At 38.3% G+C, this 22,144-nt stretch overlaps 1 protein-coding gene across 4 annotated transcripts in view; it reads right to left on the bottom strand.

The window, feature by feature from the left end:
* GULP1 (GULP PTB domain containing engulfment adaptor 1) overlaps window positions 1-22,144 on the bottom strand; it is a 146,519-nt gene that overhangs the window by 39,671 nt on the left and 84,704 nt on the right. For all 4 annotated transcript variants that reach the window (XM_053982936.1, XM_053982939.1, XM_053982940.1 and 1 more), the window contains one exon: window positions 2,286-2,357. In XM_053982936.1, coding sequence (XP_053838911.1) covers window positions 2,286-2,357 — 72 coding nt within the window. The remainder of the gene's footprint in view (window positions 1-2,285; window positions 2,358-22,144) is intronic.

Below are 22,144 nucleotides of genomic sequence, written 5' to 3'. Positions count from 1 at the left end.
TGCGCTGGGCAACTCAAGTTTTTGTGCTGAGTTAAGGGCTTTTAGATGATTTAGAGAAGTAAACAGTTGTATATCAAATCTTGACTCTGACAGTTTGGTGACATGAGGGCTTAAGAAAAATGCTTTCTGGTGGCTGTGTTTCATGGTCCATATATCACTGGAGCATGTGACTTGAAAAGCTTATTAGAGTAATGCATGTCACTTGTAAAAACAGCTCTAAACATTAAGAAAGTGTCAGTTGTTTCTCTGCCAGCTATTCATTTTAATTAAAAACAAATTATGATTAATAACATTGAAATAAAAGCAAATCCAGATAATTTAAAAATGTAAATACGGCATGAGAAGCTACACGTCTTTTAAAAACCCTCCTACCCCCAAACCACTTCATATTTCTTCAACATTTCTTTCAATATGACATTAGCTTTTCAAGCTGTTTTAATTGCTTAAAAATGTTCAATTAGCATTTTATAAAAACAACCTGCAGATGTGTGCTTAATAAAAAAATCCAGTACCTCCAGGCTTCTCTTCAACAACTTCAGATGCACGACGTAAGTCAGCCTTCAAATGAGTATCCAATTAATTGGGGATTGTTTCAAACATAAAAGCATTTTCATTGCTCTCTGAATTCTGTTCCAAGACTTTTCATGTCCTTCCGAAAATCATGTTTATTTACTTTGGAAGTTCTCTAATAAACTTGTGATTATGTAAGATCACATGCAATACTTGATATCTAAGCTACAAAATTCCAAACTTGAAGAAGATAATGTAATTCTGGCAGCAACTATTCAGACTTCTATCTCCAAGGTGGTGTATTTAGGGAATGTGTGTAGAAAGAGCAGGTATCTACATACTCCAGTGGCACCAAAGACATACACACAACATTTCTGGCTTTGCCCACACTTCTGAGAACAGTTGTTTGAAATCCTTTTTGGACCCTCTCTCAGAGGAAACAATTTCCACATGTGAAATCATAGAATTCAACCCACCCAAAGCCTCCAGTGATCAGTGAGAGCCCAGGCCAGCCTGGGGTTCCAGCAGTGAGGCAGGGACACTCAGCATTTGGTTGATTCAGGAGTGCAATAAAACACCATTAAAACAGAAGCAAAGCTGCTCCATAGCAAGATATCACTGAGACAGATTTCTGCACAGAACTGATTTTTCTGGGGGTATTGGAATTTATTATAAAGGCCAACTACCCAAGGTGCACACAAACTCATTTTGTTTCCACTGATAGAATGCTGCAATGCATAAAAAAGGGTCAAACTTACCCTAAAACACTTGAAAACAACTAGGCAATAATGCCTCTGACTATCTGCAGCACAATAAAGTCTTTTTGGCATAGAACACTCCAAGAATCAGCTAAATGAATCTTTAAAGGCAGCTGTACTATTTTGGTAGAGTGAGAACAACAGCAAAGAATGTGTTTCAATACCTTAATAAGATTACTGATCCATCTTGCAAAGATGGTTTTCTCAAGGGAAAACAGAGCCTTAAAAGCTGAGCTGCATGAGTAGCCTCATATTCCCTTTCTGCATTTCTTTGTATGGGAATAACACAATCAGTTTTTTCAATATTGACTCCCCAAGTTTCCTGCCCATTTCCAAGGAACCTGTTTAAACAAATAATGAAAAGCCTGCAAAAAAGTTATGAAAAATGCAGTAGCAGGGAAAAAGATTTTTACATCTAAGTAAACTGAAGGGCCAATAGCTCAGAGCAGCTGAGCATGAAGCAATTCCACAGGAACAAGGCAGTGGAGTGGACTGGAACAATCAGCATTCCCTGCCCCAGCTCACAGTGTCTGAAGAGCTCTGAGCAGTCAAGGCAAAGCCACATTAACTGAAAACAACCCTCAACAAGTCATTGCAGTCAGATATGTTTAGTTGTCCCCCAAGTCCCTTGGTGCCCAAGCACACATAGCCAAGAGGAAATTGCAAAAGTCTGATTTTCTCAGCCATAGCTGGATGGCGGCTAAAACAAATTCTTGCTACCTCAGCTTGTATTAATGAAGCCCTAAATGAGCCTGAAGGAGAAGCATTAGCCAGTGAAGTATATTAACTTTATAAATATTTCTGAATCATTGTAAAATCTGTAAGACAACTAAATATTGTACACAGCAGAACACCTGACCATACAGACATAATAAGGAAGAAACTACACGCTAAAGAGATTAGTAAATGCAACGACTTATAGAGCCAGTGAATTCATCTTGAAAACCTACCAAGTGTTTTAGTTGTGAAAAGAGGTTAAGAGTACATTCCATTTATGTTTCATTAAAAAAATCTTACCTTTAATTTTCTAACAGCATCTCTTACAACTTCTGTGCCTTTGGGCTGCTCCACTTCTGTACTGCCTAGAAACTGAAAAGATTGTAATTTGTGAGCAGTAAGTTATGCATTTAAAGGCCTAATCAAGGTGAGTCATCTTATTTTCCAACAGCATTTTGGAAAGGCAATTGTTTCAGTAGTTGATAAATAAAAAAAAAACTTCACACAGCTATTTCTAATCAAGAGAATAGCAAGAATTACATTCTATACTAATATTAGCATTATCAAAATTGACTTTAAAAAACCATCCTATACAAATCTGTAAATTAGGAGTTCAAGTACCTTTGTCCACAGGGAAATTACTGCTTAGGTAATAACTCTTTTTAGAAAATAATAAAAAAATGCATACAAAATACCGATGGAAGATACTTCCCATGAATCAGCATGAGCCAATCATTTGGATTCTGTCACTAAAACATTCATACAAAATGTGAGATAAATTAAAAGAACTGATTTTCCTCTCAGAGCTGCTTGGTATAGTAACATAGATTTACAGGGACTAGGCTCCAGCTTATGTAAAACAAGAGTCATATTCAAGTAGCTTCTATTACAATTCATATTTTTACCAAGTAAGGCCTTAATGAAAACCAAACACATATGTTTTCATATATAAAGCATAATATTGCAAAAGGGCCTTATTTCTTTATTTGTACACTGAAATGCTTTTATTTTTCTGTACAGTCACACTTGCCTTCTACTGTACTGTTACAAAATGTATGATAATCCTGCCTGAAACCCATCTGTGTGATGCACTAATTGATTTTCTGTCACCCAGTTTTCACAGTGAAGTACAGTTAAGTCACATCATGTACATGTATATGTTAAAATAACACTAAGAAAAAAAATCCTCCTTTTTTTCCCAAAGTACAGTTTTCTGTGTACCATGACACAGAGAGGTTTGCACAATTTTTAAGTCATAGCCATTCTGAAAGGGATTTAAATTTGCCAAGATACAAACAATTTAAACAGAGTGATTCTGAAATTTTTACTTCTATTAAATCTTCCAAACATGTTTAGTGCAGTCAGAGTGCCCAAGGTACTCATGCAAAGAACTGTACAGCTCCACCAATAATGAAGCCTCATTAGACATTTGCTACTGACTCTGAGATATGATGTGCCACCTTGAAAACAACAGTGTGTAAACCAAAACACCACACACATCTGCTGTCAATATTCTCTATGATTACACTTCTCCAGCCAGGAGACCAAGGCTTTGGAAGAGCAGAGCAGAAGGCTCTGCTATCGATTTGATGTCCTTCACACAACACCTCCAAGGACTTTAGACCAAGGGGGTGATCAAGTGATGGCTGCACATAATGCCTGTAGAGAAGGAAGAATGATTCTTGGATATGATGGATACTGCATGTGGCTGAGACAGAAAGGGAAAGATGAATGTGAACAAAAAAACCCCAAATGAGTAAGATCAGATGAGAGTCTAAGAGGAAGGCTGGAACACCAACATTACCAGGTATCTGCACACAAGCATACTTATATCCACCACACCTGGCAGAACACAAGAGGCAGAGGTATAATTGCTGTAAGTTTGTGAGCACCTCAAGGTACATGATACACAGAGCAGGAATCTTGCAGAAACAGGAAACAAGAGCTGCAGGTGTGGACAAGGCTCAGTGAGCAGAGCACAGGTCACTGCTGCCCATGGAGAAGCTGAGACAGATGCTTCATCCCTGCCTGTTCCCTAATCCTTGTGCTGTTTCCAAAGTGGCAGCACCAGTATCAGTGTAAGCACTGTAGGTACTTCTCAATACAGATTTAGGGCCAGGCCTTGGGTGGAACTGGGTCACACATACAAAGAGATGCCCCAGGTTATGCTGCCTTGCCTGCACCTGCTTCTCCAGAAGGACACAGGGCTGCCCTACATTTTTTATTTAGGTGCTTCCATCCAGATGACCAAGCTCTTATAAACCTAAGAAAGAGTCAGTCATTTCCCCAGAACTCTCCTCTGCTTCACAGTCCAAGAAGGATGAAGGTATCTTTGCTGTATTCAGTAAATCCCTGAAGCAGACCAATTTTTCCACAAACAGTACCTTCCACAAATACAGTTTTCCCAGAAGCTTGTACCTCATGCTAATTCACACTACTGCCTCAGAAAATGTAAGCATGAAATTCCCCAGCCACAGCTGGGGAATCTGTTAAATGTCACTGAATTTTAAAGCTTATAGTAAAGTTCCCCAAACCAGAAATTACCATTTATGATCATGGAGGGGAGGGAAAGATAAACTGCTGAAAGCATTTTAAAAGACTGACAAAACCTGAAGAAAAACTCATTGTGTTTGTTCAGTAAGTTACAAAAGAAATAAACAACCAAGACTCAGAGAATATAGAAACACCATTAGCCCTATATCAGCATTTACAGAACATAACCCACTAGAATTCCATAAGTCATTCACTCTCTTCCAGATGAGTGTTGGTTTGGACATTAAGCATCACCAGTGAAATTTCAATTGCTCTCAGCAGTTCTGAACTGGATGTGGAATTCAAGCTCGTGCATAATAAAGTATTAAGCATAGGAAAATAATTAAGACACATTTAATGCAGATACACAAAGAAGAATTGTAGCTTAAGTGTTAATACCAAGAAAAATTACAAGGCTATACTATGGATTGCACTGTTTGTATCTATTTCTATCTCCTTCAATTGCTATTGTACTTTTTGTTAATTCAAGTGTGTTAAAATTGCTTACACATCTCATGCTTGACTTCGCTTCTTAATATCTTGGTAAGAGTAATAAAAAGAAAACTAGCAATTAAGGGGATATATTATGAATATTTGTATTAATTGGACTGTTCTGTTTGGGGAAAAAATATGGACAGAATTTCAGACCAAGACAGGTTTGTAACAAAAGAATGACTGTGCAATAAAGCCTTAACAAACAACTAATGTTTCAATGGGAGGCTTTTTATTGCTTGCTTTTTCATCTGCTCTGCACCTTTTCCATCTCATCTATCATCATTTTCTGTTTAATATCAGGTACCAATTCCGGTGGTATTACTCATGATAGTTAAGCTAAGCAAACAGATGCATTTGCAAAGCTGGGGCTTCAGCTGCCAAGGTCGCCATGCCTTTTGTACAACCCCTGGCACAGCAGACACACTGCCACAAGGGTTTCTAGGGGAAGCCACCAACAACCAAAGAACCTCACCACCCTCATGAAATGGGAAGGTGGCTATTTTATCATGGTCTTTTCAGCAGATTTTTCTCACCAAATCTCTCACAAGCACAGAGAAAAAAAAAATTGTTATATCAGGAAGTTGGTCCAGCTGTGGCATGAATAATGGAATTATTCAGCATGGAAGAGTTTCCGCAACAAAAATTTCAAAGCAAAAGGGGTAAATGTGAAACCTCCCTTTTCAAGCCCAGGCTCCTTTAGGGAGCAGTACTGATCCAGAGTTTTAGATGGGAACTTGACAAGTCAATGTTTGTTTTCAGCATTTGAGGTTCCCTTCTGCAACTTGACTCATGCAGAACCACCAGCAAATGAAACCTAAGTGGTTCCTGAGAGTCAAGCTAACACAACTCCTACACCACTGCAGAAGAGGGAAACAGAAAACAACAGTTTCCCTTCAGAACATATTAATCCTAAATGCAAACTAATAAACTCATTAAATGCTTAAGTGTTCTTTACATAAGTAATGTGTTCAAATACACAATACAGCTGAAAAATGTTTACACATGACTGCTACATCTATTTACTGTCTGCAGCTAGCAAAAACATTATTCTTGAGGTTGGTGTACTCCATGCATAATATGCCTATTCAAACAGACACAATACATAACTTAAGCATGCCATGAGACTCAAATATTTATGTGTTGTTTACTATTAAGTTCATCATCATCATACTGAGTTTTTGCTGGATACTTTAGGAAGTTGGAAGAAGGTGACATTTAATATTTTGTATAACATAAAACAAGCTAAAGCGATTTTCTTTACCATACATTCTTCGCTGCAGTCTGCCATTCTTCCAAACATATTCCCCACAAAACTGACGAGCAGTTATTTTCCTAATATATTACTCATTCTCATTTCACTTACAGCTGTCTGCAAACAGAAACGACTCTTATGAGGCCAACAGATCCTATCAGTCAGAATTTAAGTGTTCCTTTAATGTACAGTGATGTTTGCCACGAAGAAAGTGAGCTGTTGGCCAGCCACATACAAGACAAACTCCTCAGATCAAACTGTTTCTAATCTAATATTAGCAAACAACCAGATGCGTTCACTCCACATGCAAAGATCTGCAAGATAATGCAGCTGCAAAGAATTAACAGACACTATTTCAACATATTAAATCAACAGAGGTTTTATCACTGACAGCAACAGAGAGACAATTCAGCCCTGGAATGGCCAGGAGGGCTGTCTTACACAACAAGCTATCAGACACACCCTTTGTGGGGAATATCTTTGTCAGAATGTAGCTGACATTTCCCTATGCATTAACATGAGCAAGACTTTTTTTGGTCCAATTCCATTGTGAAGTTATTAAAATTACTTTTAGAGTTGTACTTTGGCTGGAAAAACTATTAAACTAGAAGGTAAATAATCTTTTACTTTGCTGGCTCAATTAAAGGCCAATTCAAATTTAAGACAACTTCAGGCATCCAGAATCCTTTACATTTCTGACAAGCCTGCTGCTGTTCTGATGTGCCCAAGGTCTTAGTAAGGCCAAGTGAATTGTTAAGGTTATCAGTGCACTTTTTTCCTTGACATTAGCAGGAAACTCTCCAGTAATTCTTCCCCTGGCAGTTTAGATTTTGACCCTCAACATTTTATTGGCTTTACATGCAAAGCACATCCAGGTGCTTTTCTTCAGAGCTTAGGGGAGAAAAAATACCTCTATGCATGCTTACAAAAAGATAGTTTTACCAGACTAAAAAAAAATTAATAAACTTGACTCTTGATTAAGAAATAGTTTCAGGTGCACTTCTGAAAATTTAATGAAGACTTCCACTCTTCCAGTAGAGAGCAGTGTAGGATATTTTAATAATAAAACAACATCTGTTTTCCTTTGTCATCACATTTCAATCTTAGAAAAAAATCCCAGTCTTTCACAGTGCCACATTTCTTTTTTACTCTGAAATTCCTGAACATTAAAAGGTTCTCTTTTATGCAGACTTAAATGCAATTATATGAAAACAGTACTTAGCAAATCCATACAATAAAGAAAGGGGGAAAAAAAAGCAATGCAAAATTACTGGATACCTGCTGCCAGCTTTTGACAAATTAGCTCCTTCTACCTCCTCAGTTCTACAGGGATGCTGATTTACTGATGAAAGGAAGACAAATGTATCCCCATTGTGAGAACACCAGAACAATGGAGTATAAAATGAGAATGAAAGACAGCAGGGACCAGTTCTGAGCAAATGTCTAAGCTTTAACCACTCCAGAAGCCCAGGCAGACATTTTGCTCAGTCTTGTTCTTGTGAGCCTTCTCCATCCCTCAAACAGCAGAAGGACAACAGGGACCATAAAACAAACCACAAAACTTTGTATTTTGGGTTCCTTCTCTTGCCCCACCTCACAGTCCAGTTCCTCACCTGCAGCAGCTTCCTTGGTTCTCTACAAAGACATGTTTTTGCCAGGGCACATAAATGTTTGGATTTTTCCCCTTTGGAGAGCACTTTCCTAGTGCCACCTTAAAAACAACTACCAGGCATGATTGCCACTCAAATGAGAGCAGAAATCCAACTCACCATATGGGAGTTTGAGGCAGCAAAGTGGCACAGACATCAGCACATTCCCTGAATATCCCCTGCTTGTCTGACATCTAATGTTCTGTACAAGTGGTGGCCTGCACACAGCAAAGAAATTCTAGGTATTTTTTGAGGGAGTGTTCAAGTACTGCTGGCAAAGAAAGATGAATGCACAATTAAAAAATTTTAAAAAAAGTTATCTAATGGAAATCAAATATTACCAGGTATTTAATCCACCAATATTTACAGTAATTAAGATACAATGAAAGAAAAATATATTTCATAAGTTATTGAATTATTTGGGGAGAAAAAAAAGAGCATTACAAAAAGGATCATAAAATAATTACGTTCAATACTTTCTTCTATTCTCTACATCTGCAATAATTAAGACTTCTCCACCATCAAACGTACAAGCAGTCATTTCAGTCTTGATCTATTAATCAGTAATAAAGAACATTTTTTGATAACTAAAGCTCAACATATCTTTGAACAGCTGACAGACAGACAACAAACATTTCCCTGGACTAGTGCACCTCACCTGGATGTGGCTCCTGCCCAAATGTCTGGAAACAGGAATCCCTAGAAATATTCTGTCAAAGCTACCTGAGAAACTGAGGACATGTGGCAGCCCTAATCCCACCTACACCTGTCTTCTAACCCATGTTCAGATATGCTAAAAAGAGAAATTACTGAGCTGCTGACTGGAAGAAATCTGACATGTGGGCCAAGTCAGCTGATTCCAGCTTGGTGTAGCCCTAAAGGCCAAAGAATGGAATAATTACACAAGGTCACATTCCTCCTCAAGTCCCACTGCAGCCAGAAGGGAAAGTGGCACTCAAAAAGACAAATACAATAGGAATATATGTTTGTGTTACAAAACCAGCTTCTTTGTAAGCAGAAATTCAGGAGACTTTAGGACACATTTGGTAAATGATCAAAACTTAAATCTTCTCCAGTGTGGTCACATACTAAGGGGGCTATCAACAAGGATAAAATAAAAAATCAAATCTGATTGCAACACAGCTATAAAAGCTGTGTTCTGTATTAAACCATCTAATTCTAAAGAGAAAATTATGCTAATGACAGCTAGGACCAACACAGGGGAGGTAAGAGCAGGCTGGAATACAGAGAGAGAGTAAAGGTCACACATGTATGTTGTCAAGATTGTCACTACAGAAAACCCAGTTGTACAAGAGAAACCAGCCAGCATTTCTTCAGTCCATCCATCTCCCCAGCACTTCAGAAGCACACCTCAAACTGAGCCATGCCCTGAAGAGCTGCCAGACTGCACCTGAAGATTAGAGAGGCACTGGGGGTGGTGTACCCTGACCTCCCACTGCACACACCACCAGCAGCCACCCTACAGCTACCCAGACTAGAGGCAGAGGCTGAGAGCAGCACAGCTACCCCAGCCTGACTCCCACCTCAGGCACTGACAGGAGAGAACATTTCCCTGGCTCTGCTCCACACACTTGTTAGCAGGAGCTGACTGTTCACTCCAGCCCTGAGTGAGGAGGCAGAAGCAGGAGGGTAATAGGGATATGTCTTAGGGATAGTCCAGCTTGGAGCAAAAAAGGCCAGCAAACCCAAGTCACTTTTAGAAAATTCTTAAACTTTGATGTATGGGAAAAGGGTTTAGAAAGGGAACACTTTGCCAGTGCATAAATGGCAGTGATGCTAATACCAGTAGTATATCATGCTGAAGGCCTGTTTTCCTTTTGATCCCAGGTGCACTTCCCATAGCTGATAAATAAAACCAAGGATAACATTTGGCATGTAATAAACAAGGGCAGGAGAAAATGGCAGCGAGAGAAAATTCATCACTGGAAAACAATTTCTCATCATATATTCCCTGGCTGTGACTGGGTCACACAGGTTCTTTTGATAGCATTCTTTCCTCATGTGTGTTGCAATGTTCTTTAGCCTTCACATGCAAGACTCCTGTTCTCAGAGGCTGGACAAAATTAGGAGTAAATTAAAGAATGACACATTTCCAAGATTCATCTATTGTGCTTAATTATCTATTGGACACACTCTGTGTTTCCAATTTTGGCTTTTTACACATGTGAAAACATTACTTTTTTTTTGGTAGGAGAAACTGTCAGATCCTTTTACTGCAGCAGAAGATGTCTGTGAGTAACCCAAAGGCACCATCCTCAAATTATTACAGCTCTTTTCCTTCAATCCACGCACTATTGACATTACACCAAACAATGGCATCAAATCACTGTCTTCTGCTCCCCTGCCACTACTCATCAACTCTGCAGAGCCTCCTGTAGCACAGCTGGATACTGCCTCAAAGTTTAAGGGTAACTACCAGGAGAAAACCCATCCAATAAGCATAGTATTGACTAATGTGATCTAGCTTGACCCTACACATGGCCTGAATTGCTGCTGACTTGTGCAGGAAGTGACCGAGCTACCCAACCACAGATGCTCAATAACATCCTTGTCAGCTCCTGCAACCCTCTCTTGTTACTCTCATATTATTTTAGATTCCATTTAGTTTGTGACCTCCAAGAATGAAGAACTGGCAGCTCTAAACTGACTGGTCAGTCTTAAAATGCAGCACATCTTTAGTTCTGCAGGAATTTTCAGTGCTGCACCACTATTCGGTGGAGGTGTGCTCAAGAACCATTCTGTATCAAGAGAGGACAAACAGACCTAATTACATAATTTTAAAACCTGACACTTCCTTTAAAAAGGATATTCAAATGTGAAAAGCCTCTGCTACTCCCTGAAGACACATCCCACTATTTGAATACCTCAATTTAGAAAATTTATATTCTTGACTGGATTGTTTCCAGTAAAAAAAAATTAGTTTACCTTCACTGAAGAAAGCCACCTAAAAATAATTAATATTCATTATTTTATACATCAGATTTTGAGCCTCAGAAGTAAAACAATAACAGAGTGGACAGATTTTTCAGCTTTAGAAGTTCATCATTAGACCAACTTAGCTCTGCACCACAGCAACTCTAACTCAAACACAATTTCTTCATGAAAATTGTAAAGTCAAAGTAGGCCCTTAAATGTACTAAATCACTGCTCTTCATTAAGTCCTAGATATTTTCAAATATCTTAATGTAACAAGTTTGATACCATTCGCTGCTTTTTTCTTTTTGTTTCCTTGAATCATATGCCAATGCAGTGATTTAATTTACCTTAAACATAAAACAGAAAAATTGCAACAACTCCTAAATTCTTTGTGCAGATGTGAAATGCAGTGTTAGAAATTTCAGAACACAGAGCCACTTTGCTTCACTTCCCCCTTAACCTCTGCTGATGCCTGCAGCAAACCCTGGCCATTCAGCAGGAACTTCATTGCACTGCTGTAAGAGAAAACCTTTAATTGTTACTACCTGTGTAAAGCCACTACCCCACCAAAGCTGAGGTTAAAGATCATCTTCTTCAGCACTCCCAAATGGAAAGGACAGATTTCCACATCCACTGGCCCCTCCAAAAACATCTCTCCAGTAAAATGCTACAATTAAAGGTACAGCAAGATGAAGATCCCAAGTTGCATCGCAGCAACTTGAACACTCAGCATGAGCCATCCAAAGCAGCTGTCCTGGTCTGACAATTAACACCCTGGTCTTCATAACCTCACTGTTCCTTTGAATGCATCACCTACTGCTTGGCTCTGTATTAACATCCTGAAACCACCCCTTTTTTTTTACAAAATACAGCAAGCTGAAGCCTGAACTCTGTTAAGCTCCATCTGTCCTGATGACTTTTTTTTCCTGTTACAAATAAAAGGCCTATCTCCTCAAAAAGAGTGGAAACTGAACTGAGACAAAAAGTCCTTATGAAGAACCAAGATATGCTGTCAAGTATTTGATAACAAAAGCTATTTTAATTCAGAAAACTGGCAGAACCACTCTGCTTTACCCATAAGGTGAAGCTCTCTAAAACCGGGAGCATTTTGGTGCACTCAGAACTTTTGGGGTGCACGTCTGAGCCAGGGGAGCAAACAGGCCATGGCACCACTGAGAGCAGCTGCTCCTTCCAAGAGATGTTTCCCACATGAGTTCATTGTTAGGAAGGGCTCTGAGCACTTCAGATTCTTTCTTTCATAACAACACGTACAAGACCAGCCAGGAGTTTCCATGTGCCAGTTCAAGGTGGGATTGTGCAATTCTGACCATTCAGCTTGTAGCAACTGAAGCAGACACAAAATTCTTACAGCCTTCCTCTGCTCAATGTAAATAAATTCTACAAGTTCTGGAAGAAATTGTGATGGATTTATTCACATATATATAGTATGTATATGTTAATAAATACAAATCAAAAACTATTGAAGTTATTCTTTTGTACCAGAAAACACTAACAATATCTCAAAAAAGCAGATATTAAATTCCACAGACGTTTCCCAGTTTGTGGTTAAAGTTTATTTTAATCTAATGTCTACCTCCCTTGTCCTTGACTAACAAAATACTAAACTTGTACTATCACACTTTTGCCATGGCAACATGCAATGACATTATAAACACAGAAACAGGAATTCCCTGAGGGACAAAAAACAGAAGTCACAGTTAGGAAAAAAATCCTCATTCCAACACAAATAGCCTCAGTAATAGGAACAAATAACTATTGTCCCTGACTCTCAGTTTATTAAAGACCTTTTCCAGTTTAATGTGAAATAAGAAATGGCCTATTTTAAGGACACTCATTGCTTCTGAATCAGGACTTTTAATACTGCGAGGCTTTCTGCACCATAATTAGAATAAATGGCTCCTGATTTAATTCCTGATTCAGGGAATCGATGTGCTGTCAAACAGAGGACAAGCAGCACGCCAGAAAAGAGCTATTCTGAAGAAAGAGCCATGAATGTGTGCAGCTAATGCTTTAGTAGCTTGGAAATATAATAAAAATATTGGTAAGCTTCTCAAGAAACCCAAAATTTTGGACAGAGTCTCAATTTCTATTTTTTTAAAGCTATCATTATCAGAGAAGATCATCTTTAAAATCTAGTAGCATAACTCTGTGTGTAGTAAATAATTTATACATACATTCTGTGGGCAAGGCAATGGACATCACAGGGTAGATACAGGTACTGAGGTGTATTAAAAAAGTAATTGACAGGAACATGAAGTGTGAAACTTGGTTTTTTTTTCATTGGTTGGTTGGTTTTTTTTCCCCTAAACTGTAGATTTCCTATACTGAGAATGACTTAATTTGTAAAAAAAGAATAATCTTAATGTTTTATTAGTAATGTAACTTCAGTGAGAAAATATATTGAGTCCATATGCAAAGTGTAATTCACAATCATGTGGCTAATCTATATGAATATGCTAAATTAAATACTATATTCACAGAAATTAATATCAGCATTTTGATAAAAGTGGACAAGAAAATGTCTGTGTTCAACTAAAAAGGAATTTTTTTCTCTTTGCTCCTAGAAACTACTTCCTAAGCTCAATTTACTTCTTTAGATGTGTTGGTAATTTTATACAAATGACACATATAGATGTCTTTCTCAGTTGCTGTATTCACAGTACACTCTCAGAAATTTTCAGAGCGTATTTGACTGGGATAGCCAAGTCAAAATCAAATTAGTTACTTGTGGAAGGAACTAATTCTGCAGAGAGAGAAGGTCCATGCAGCAGATAAATACACAGGGAACAAAGCAGAGCAGTAGCCATGCCCTTAAAACTGCAACATGATTGAATTTCTGACAAAATATCTTTAAGTGGTTATCTTGGAATAAAACAAAAAGGACAGAGCACTGGTTTTGAGTGCTTTGATTATTTGGATTGAAAAGGGACAATAGCAACAAGACAGCACAGCTGGGATGCAAACTGAAAAAGCAAATGAAGAGCAGGGGCTGGAGAGGATGTGGCTCTTCAACCACAGCAGCTCAACAGCATTTTCATCTACTATGGGCTCATGACTACAGCACAAGGTAAGCTGCTCAGGGATTTTTGGGAACTGCATTCAAAATTTTTATGGGGAAACACAAACTGTTGGAAATCTTCCTTTCCAAGGCTGGGAGTGCACCCTTAACATACCCCTGCCTCATTGTGTGTGAATGCGCTGCTGCACAGAACACAAACCCTACTCTAAATCCTTCTTCAACCCCAGCACAGATTCTGGAAGCAAGTACAACTCAGGCAATGGGCCTCAACAAGAAAAGCACTTCTTATGTTGGTTTAGCTGTACTGGATCTTTCACTTTTCCTCCAGGGAATTGGAAATGTCTTCTCTGTGATGATTTCTGTTTTATGAGCCTGTCTATATTCTCTCTCAATCTGTTTTTCAGAAGAAACTCCTTTTTTTACACATAATTTCTCATAAAAGACAGCTATAAAACAGATATGATCACCATAATTCAACACCTGGCCTTCAGACACTTGAAGAATATCCATAACAAATTTTTTTTTTCAAAACCTGGCTACGATGAGAGTATTTAAAAATTATTTGAAACAGAAATAACTGTCTCTTTATGTTATCATTCAACAAATGTGAAGAGCACTACTAAAACACAGGAAATATTCTTCCTGCTGAACAGTATTACAAAATAGAAAGCTGAATTTTCTGATTAGACTGATTATTTTAGCAAAATGGAAAAATATTTCAACCTGGCAACATCAGATATGAAAAGAAACCACCATTATCATGACCTTAGACCCACCAGCAGATGAGATGAACATCTTGGATGAACTTTTTAAGAAAACATAACTGAGATGGAAAGTAATCTGTAAGTTATTTTACAACGGCACTTAATCCAACAAAAATATTTGCTTTCACTTCTTACTTCATAAAAAATATTATGTTTTCCAATAAAAGACCTCAGTCTGGTGCTGAAGTGGTAAAATTAATCTAGACTAGATCATTATAGTGGTACTCATATCATTAGGTGAACATAGAATCAGAAAAGTCTGATTCTGTATTTAAAAATCCTTCACATAAGGATTTGGAGTCTTCCCTAAATAGCAACCTAATCCTTTTCACTTAGGGAGCAGGTATTGAGAAGACATTTAATCTTGAGCTCAAGGCATGAAAGTAGAGTTCAAAATCTGGGGTCTGATTTGAGAACAGAGATTTGGGGCAGATATGTGGAAAAGCTTCAGTATTACCTCAGTTTCTTATCTTTAAGCTGAGGATAATAAGTCACCCATTTCTTATCTGCAGTATCATTTAATTATCCCAACTGAGAAGAAAGCTCGTGAGAGAAGTCCAAGGTCTTCTGTTGCCTACTTATTCTGAGCTTTGATCTATGACTATTTGCATCAGGGTAGCACCTACAGCCTCTCTCTCATTATTCTAGAGGCTGCACAAGCATCAAAAAGATAGCCCTTAGCTTCAAAAAATTTATGATCTAATGAACTGTGATAAATTGCAGTAACCCCTTGGAAATGCACAGCACAGTTTCAGTTAGTACCTCTGAGTGTTACTGATGAAAATCAATATAAAACATCGACCCTATTCTTCCTCATACACATCAAACAGCAAACACTAACACAAATAAAAAGCTATAACCAGCACAAAATTAACAAAGCATTCTGTCACACAGCACACACTCAGAGTGCTTCAGCAGATTTCAAAGATAAAAAAAAACATGTGAAGAGGTCCCACCTTCCCACCTGCCTGTCTTCAAAACCCAAAATTTAACCCTCAAATCCATACCTAGTTCTAAAGATTTAAGATTAATCTCAACATTAAGCATGCACATGCACTTTTGGGGCATTCTTTTTCATTTTGAGAGTGCGTTTGCCTGTAAGAGTTTCAGGTCCTCAATGCCTCATAAAGTGCAAGTTGGGATATGGCCTCTAAATTGTGACTTAAGAAGGCCTATAAATTCCTGATTTGAATGGATTTTTCCACAATAAACCTGTGTTCATGAGTAAACAAGACTTCCCTCCCACCTAATCTTTTAGCTCTAATTAACATGATTTGTTGAGTTACTTATCTGTCCTCCCAGTTTCTCCCTACTCAGAAGCATTGGGAACTGCAGCAATACTACAAAGATAAGGTTTAAGGACCTTTCTAGTTCATGCTTCAAGTTATCTTTCCCTTCAAATGCAACCCTTGGTTCCATACATTTCAAAGATTTAATGGACATCTTTGTTTCTACATTTTCCCAATTTACAGTAATACTACAGCAACACATTGAAAAACAACTTGTAAAACAATAGGACCTGCCCTGTTTGGATTTTCCTTAAAGGTTCAGAATGAAGGGAATATTCATTATGAAAACACTGAAAAAATACTGAAGGTTTAGATCAATGTAACCCATCATTCCCTTTTAGTGACACACAATAATTCCTAGTGAAAATGCAAAACATTTCAACAAAGCTTTACAAATAACTTAATGTAAATATTTCTCCTCTGATATGTTCCAAACCAGAAATTATTAGTTCCTCTATTAAGTTACACCTAATATTCTCATAGACAAAGTTCAAAATGCTTTTTAAAAGAGGCCAAGATTGGTTTTACCCTTTCTGAGCCAGAGTAATCTGAAGGAGGCATTTCTGAGAGAAATATTTATTGCAGTCCAGGATCCACAGCTGACTAGTGCACATTACTATTTTATTAAGGTTAATAAAGTCAGAGACTGCAGCTGGTGGTTTGCCTAATGGCTTACTGAGGATGAATCCTCATGGAGATCAGCATATGTGAAACTTTTCCTGAATGGTGAACAGCCTGGCTGTTGGATTGACTCCTGTAGTCTTGGTTCTGTTTTTAAAATTGAATCCCCTTGTAGAATTTTCTGTTAAAAATCTTGTGCCATTCTCTTATTTTCTATAAACCAGGTCTGTGTGTAGTTTCTAGAAGGGCTGAGATTAAATACAGGAGATAAGAAAGAGTAATTCATCTGCAGGCCTGATTTAATTTAAAACAAACCAATCTATAAACAGCTGTGGGCCACCTAGCCCACAAGGACAATAATCCAGATGTTTGAACCCTACTAATTCCAGTGCCACACATGCAACTCACTTGATGCTCAACAGGGCAGAGGCTGAAAGGCCTTCTTCCAGAAACCTCACATTCCCACAGCTGACAGCTCTCATGCAAAGAGAGCTGCAGAGGGAATCCCAGAGGAGATGCTAATGAGGCTAACTGGCAGTTTCAAGCAGGCTTAGGGAGAGGCAAGGGAATAAATATGAGCAAGAGAGAAGGAACAGAGAGGGATGCGGAGGGTTGAGTAAATCTTGGTTGACCCGAAGGTCCTTGCACACTCTTTCTTGCTTTGTTAATTCTGACTGGACAGACCTCTGAGCTTTATTCATTTGTCTTAACAGGCAGATCACCCACTGCTCCTTAGTCAGCGAGTACCTGCCCTTATCCAGGGCTGAGGAACTCGTGACTAAGTATCACAGACTTCAGAAGATTAATACTCAAATACTAACTTAGTCTTTCTCTGAAGAATAGGAAAATGATATTGTAAAAGCTCCTATGAAGCTTCTAACAATTTTGTGACTTTTGTCTCAACAATCTCATTGGTCACCTCTTTTGAGACAATACCAGGGAAGGGCAGGGATGCAACTGTTCAAAACACACTTTTAAATTCATAGTTAACATGGTATCTTTAGAAATACGCTTCAGATACTGCATTCAATACTAAACCATAGAAACATTTAGGTTGGGAAGGGCCTCTAAGATCATTGCATGCAATTGTTAACCCAGCACTACCATGTTCACTGCTAAACCGTGTCCTGAGTGCTACAACCACATGTTTTTTGAACACTTTCAGGGCTGGTGATTCCACTACTTCCCTGGACAGCCTGTACCACCCTTTCAGTGAAGACTGTTTCCCTAATATCCAACCTAAACCTCCCCTAACACAACTTGAGGCAATTCCCCTTGTCCTGTCACTTGTTACCTTAGAGAAGGCACAACCCCCACCTGTCTAAAACCTCTTTTCAGGTACACGTAGAGAGCAATAAGGGTTTTCTTCAACCTCATTGTGCTCATGGGGAAAAAAGATGGGGAGCATCTGGGGCTCCCTCAGCAGCTCCTCATAGGAGGAGCTAAATGCAATATTATGAAGAATTGCTGTTGAGAGTTGCTAGAGAAAAATCTACACGTGCCTTTTCTATAAAAACAAATATATTCTACTTTCAGAACTTTTTGGATTAACACTTAAAACACAGGGCTGTTCTTTATTCCAACAAACAGCTCTTCTACACCAAGAATCATAATTTGGAAGAATAATATAATAATCATAATCTACATAAAGAATAATAAATTATAGAACAAAAATAATCTAAAGAATGTACCTCAATAACAAAGAATGTTGGGTCTCAGGTGCTATGCTGTTCACCAATGTGCTCTGTTAACCCCACCATCCACAGCTTCTATACCAGAGAAATCAACACCACAGAATCCCTTGATGTGGATTTTCAAACTCAACCAAAACAATACACATACTTAAGAAACGCAATCTTGTAGTAAAAGGTTACAAAAAGCTTTGAGCCAGAAAGAAGTTTACCATACATGTATAAACTATGTGCCACACAATCCAGAAGTTATATAAATTCCAGGGGTTTCACGTTCCAGCCCTTCTGCAACTGATTCTAAGACAGAATAGAACAACAACAACCCATTCTTGAAGTAAAATAAAACACAAGGCTTAAAATTACACCTAGGCCAGATTCTTCCCCATATCTAAGCAAAGTGAGAAACCTGGCAATACTCATGCTCCAGGAACTTTGGAATCCTAGCTTCTAACGCTGAGAACAGCCCTCTGCCACCAAGAGACCAGCTCTGCATGAGCAGCAATTTCCTGTACGAGCACCCCAACAGGGAAACTCTTCAGACCCTGCAGGGTAAATAAGCCTTGCAGTTTCATTGTTTCCCTTAAGTTGCATTCACACTAGGAAGCTTAAACTAAGCCTGACTTCCATGTGCAAGGTTGTTAGACCAACTGCTATGGTAGTTGAAGCCTCTTAGTAAGATACAAATATCATCTTTCCTCTTAAAGCCACGGGCCAGGCAGCAATCAGTTAGACTGCATAATTCCCAAAAACATTCCTGCATTCCTGAACAGCTGACCGAGCATCCAGCTACAGCTGGCAGAGATACAGAGAGGAGGGCATGGGACAGGAAACATAGGAGGAATACAGATATATTTTTCAGGCATGCAGGGATGAATTTAGAAAAGCCAAACCTCAGCTGGGGTTGGCAGCAGCGAGGACTGTGACAGAGAAGGTGATGGTCAGGAAAAATGGATCTGCATTTGTTCAGCCTGAAGGTGATGAGCCTGGTGTACACACATCGATGTGTATGCATGGCTGAGAGTCACAAGCTGCAAAAAATTACAGGTAGAAATAAGGCAAAAGAAGTCAGAATGGTAGGGAATATAGCCTGCAACTGCCTGCCAAGAGGCTCTGAATCTCTGCCCTTAATGACATTTAAAGCTCAATTGCATGAGGCTCTGTTTTGTACCACCTGGCTTTGAAATAATTTCTCAGATGGGAATCAACTGGATCGTCTCCAGAGGTCCATCCAACTTATATTACACTAGATTCTTCCATTTCAATTCCCAAAGCAAATCCTAATCCAAATGCAGGACAGCCAAGGGATAACTCCCAACATTCAAGGATATATAGGACATTCCCCTTCCTAAAACTGAGGGTTTCAAAGTCCAACAATGAGCTAAAGCTTTTGCAGGTTTGTATTTTCAATCCAGATTATAGTTGTTAGAAATCATATCAATGTGTGAAATAACTGATTTTAGAACTTTCTACCAAAACAAATTGCCTAAAGCTCTTAAGCTGTTTAAAAGTATTTTTTCTCTGATGGGAGAAGTGAAAATTAGACTGCTTAAAGTCAGAGACAATGAAAAAGACTGTAACTAAGCACCAGGGTGCTAAATAAATGGATGCGATGGCGATTTATGTGAGAGAAAGAAACTGCTTGGATACAAAGGAAACCTAAAACTTGCTCAGGATAGGAAATACTTTAGGGCTGTGGTAGATTTCACATCAGCTTCAATGTAGACAAGGGGCTCTGTCTCCATCCTGTTTTATGACATTTTTAACATTTTACTGCATTACTGAGAGAGGGACTCCAATGGCTGCTCAGATCCTCTGCCGAATGCCATTAATTGGTATGAACGATTTGTGATTCCTGCCAAGAAACTCCAGCTCCCACAACTTACTTGTGCTGCAAATCTTTGGTAGTTGTAACTGAAGTTATGTCACCAGGACTCAGAAATTTCAAGGAAAGTGGAGCTCATGAAAAGCCCAAAGGATGACAAGCAAAACCTTAAAGAAGATGACAGCCATGGAGAACAGATCAAGAGCTACTGGTTTGTCCTTCAGTTGGAGTTTATAAAGTACTGACAAACATGACCAGTGTTTTTTATCTCACTTCGCCAATTAAATTAATCTTGGTATTTTTTTTGGTTTCCAACTGGAACCTACCACAAATATTTCACTGAAACACATACACCCTATTGTTTCCTTTTCCTGAAAAAAGAAAGAATTGAAACATCATCCATTATACTAAACTGCCTTGCATTACTATACACAAATGGACTTTAAGGAAGAAACACTGGAATTGCTCATAAATTTGATTAATTTCTTGAAGAATACCCCCTTTCTGGAGAGTAAGAACAATCAAACCAAGTCAGTTGAGAGTACCTGTTGCAGACTTTAAATATTTTATATTTCATTTGCATGTTTATTCATCTTTGGTATAATGAGCCCCAATTTAATTACTGTAATGTATCAGAAATAATTAAGAAGTTCAAATTTGCATTGCCTTGTAAAATTACAATTTTTTGCTTTCCTATCTCATTTGGGTATTTTCACAAAACTGATTTTTTCTGTGCTTAAACGCTGAATTAATTTTGATCACATGCAAGACATTTTGGTACTTTAATGAAACTTAATTGGTATTAAGCCATTAATTCTAATTATAATAAATTTAAAGTAGGAAAACTCATTATTTCTCATAATTTCTCTTCTACTGCAGTAGTTTCTAATTTTCAACATTTTTGTGATCTGTTTGAAATATCTTGCTATATTTATACTTTTTAACAGTGTGCCTGGTAACTCTGCTGACTTGGGAAAGCTAAATACAATTTGCCATTTGAAATTTTTTCGTTACTTTTAATGACATAGTCATGATCAGTCTGCTGAAATGCTGACTGGATAGAAAAAGAGAATTTCTATAGCAATAGCAAAAAGAAAAAAAAAAATTGTAGTAGAAGTGCAGTTTATGCCACAAAAATATGGCTTTGATAACACTGATGATAGCAAAATGCAGATATTCAAAAGACAGAACTGCACTTAGAGCCCTGTGACTATAGTGACATCATTTGACCAAAATGCCTGCTCCACAAAAGTGTTTGCCATTCAATGATGATAAAAAATACATGGAATAAGAAATGGCATATAGCTGACAATCTAAATAAACTGTTTATTGTCCTACAGTGAAGTTTAAGAGTTTTAGGTACCACCAAGGGTGTTTTATTACAGACTCTCAGAATAATTTGGGTTGGAAAAGACCTTCCAGATCATAAAGTGTGACCATTACTAAATTCCTATTTCCCATTGTTCATTTAAATCTAAGCTTTCGAATTGAAACTACTACCTCAAGAATCAAATCTGCAGCTGACAACATAAACAATGGAATGAGAGTGTGAAGCAAGCATTAGGCCAGTGGGCCCTGGGGAGCTGTGACATCTCTTGGTGAAATACCCTCCCAAGGGTTTAAGGTGCCATCACTTGCCATGGAGAAGAGCAGCACTTCTGCAAGGTCAGAGCCACTGAGCCCTGCCTTGTCAGCAGCCAACATAAACACCAGGCTGGCAAAGCACAACCTCTCGTCTGCAAAATGGAAAGCTGTGCATGTGGAGGTTTGACATAAGCCAAAAAATAAGCAAGTGACTCGACAGGGGATTACAGACACAATTACTACAGAGAGACACAGTAAACATGGTTGGTTGGGGCAGCTTTTGATTGGCAGAAAGGCACCACACAGGTGATGACAACCACCAGCCCTTTTTTAAAGGCTGCAGTCTTCTTTCATTATAGCATCACACTTTGATCACTTTTGTTTTGCAGAAAGGAAGCTGGCCTCAAATCAAAAGAATTGCCTTAAAGGCAAAAGAGAGCTTTTCCTTTACAGTATAGAAAATAACACAAATATCCCTTCTTA

The sequence above is a fragment of the Vidua macroura genome, chromosome 7, assembly GCF_024509145.1.
Source record: "Vidua macroura isolate BioBank_ID:100142 chromosome 7, ASM2450914v1, whole genome shotgun sequence".
Lineage (NCBI taxonomy): Eukaryota > Metazoa > Chordata > Aves > Passeriformes > Viduidae > Vidua > Vidua macroura.
This window is presented reverse-complemented; position numbering and strand designations above follow the sequence as displayed.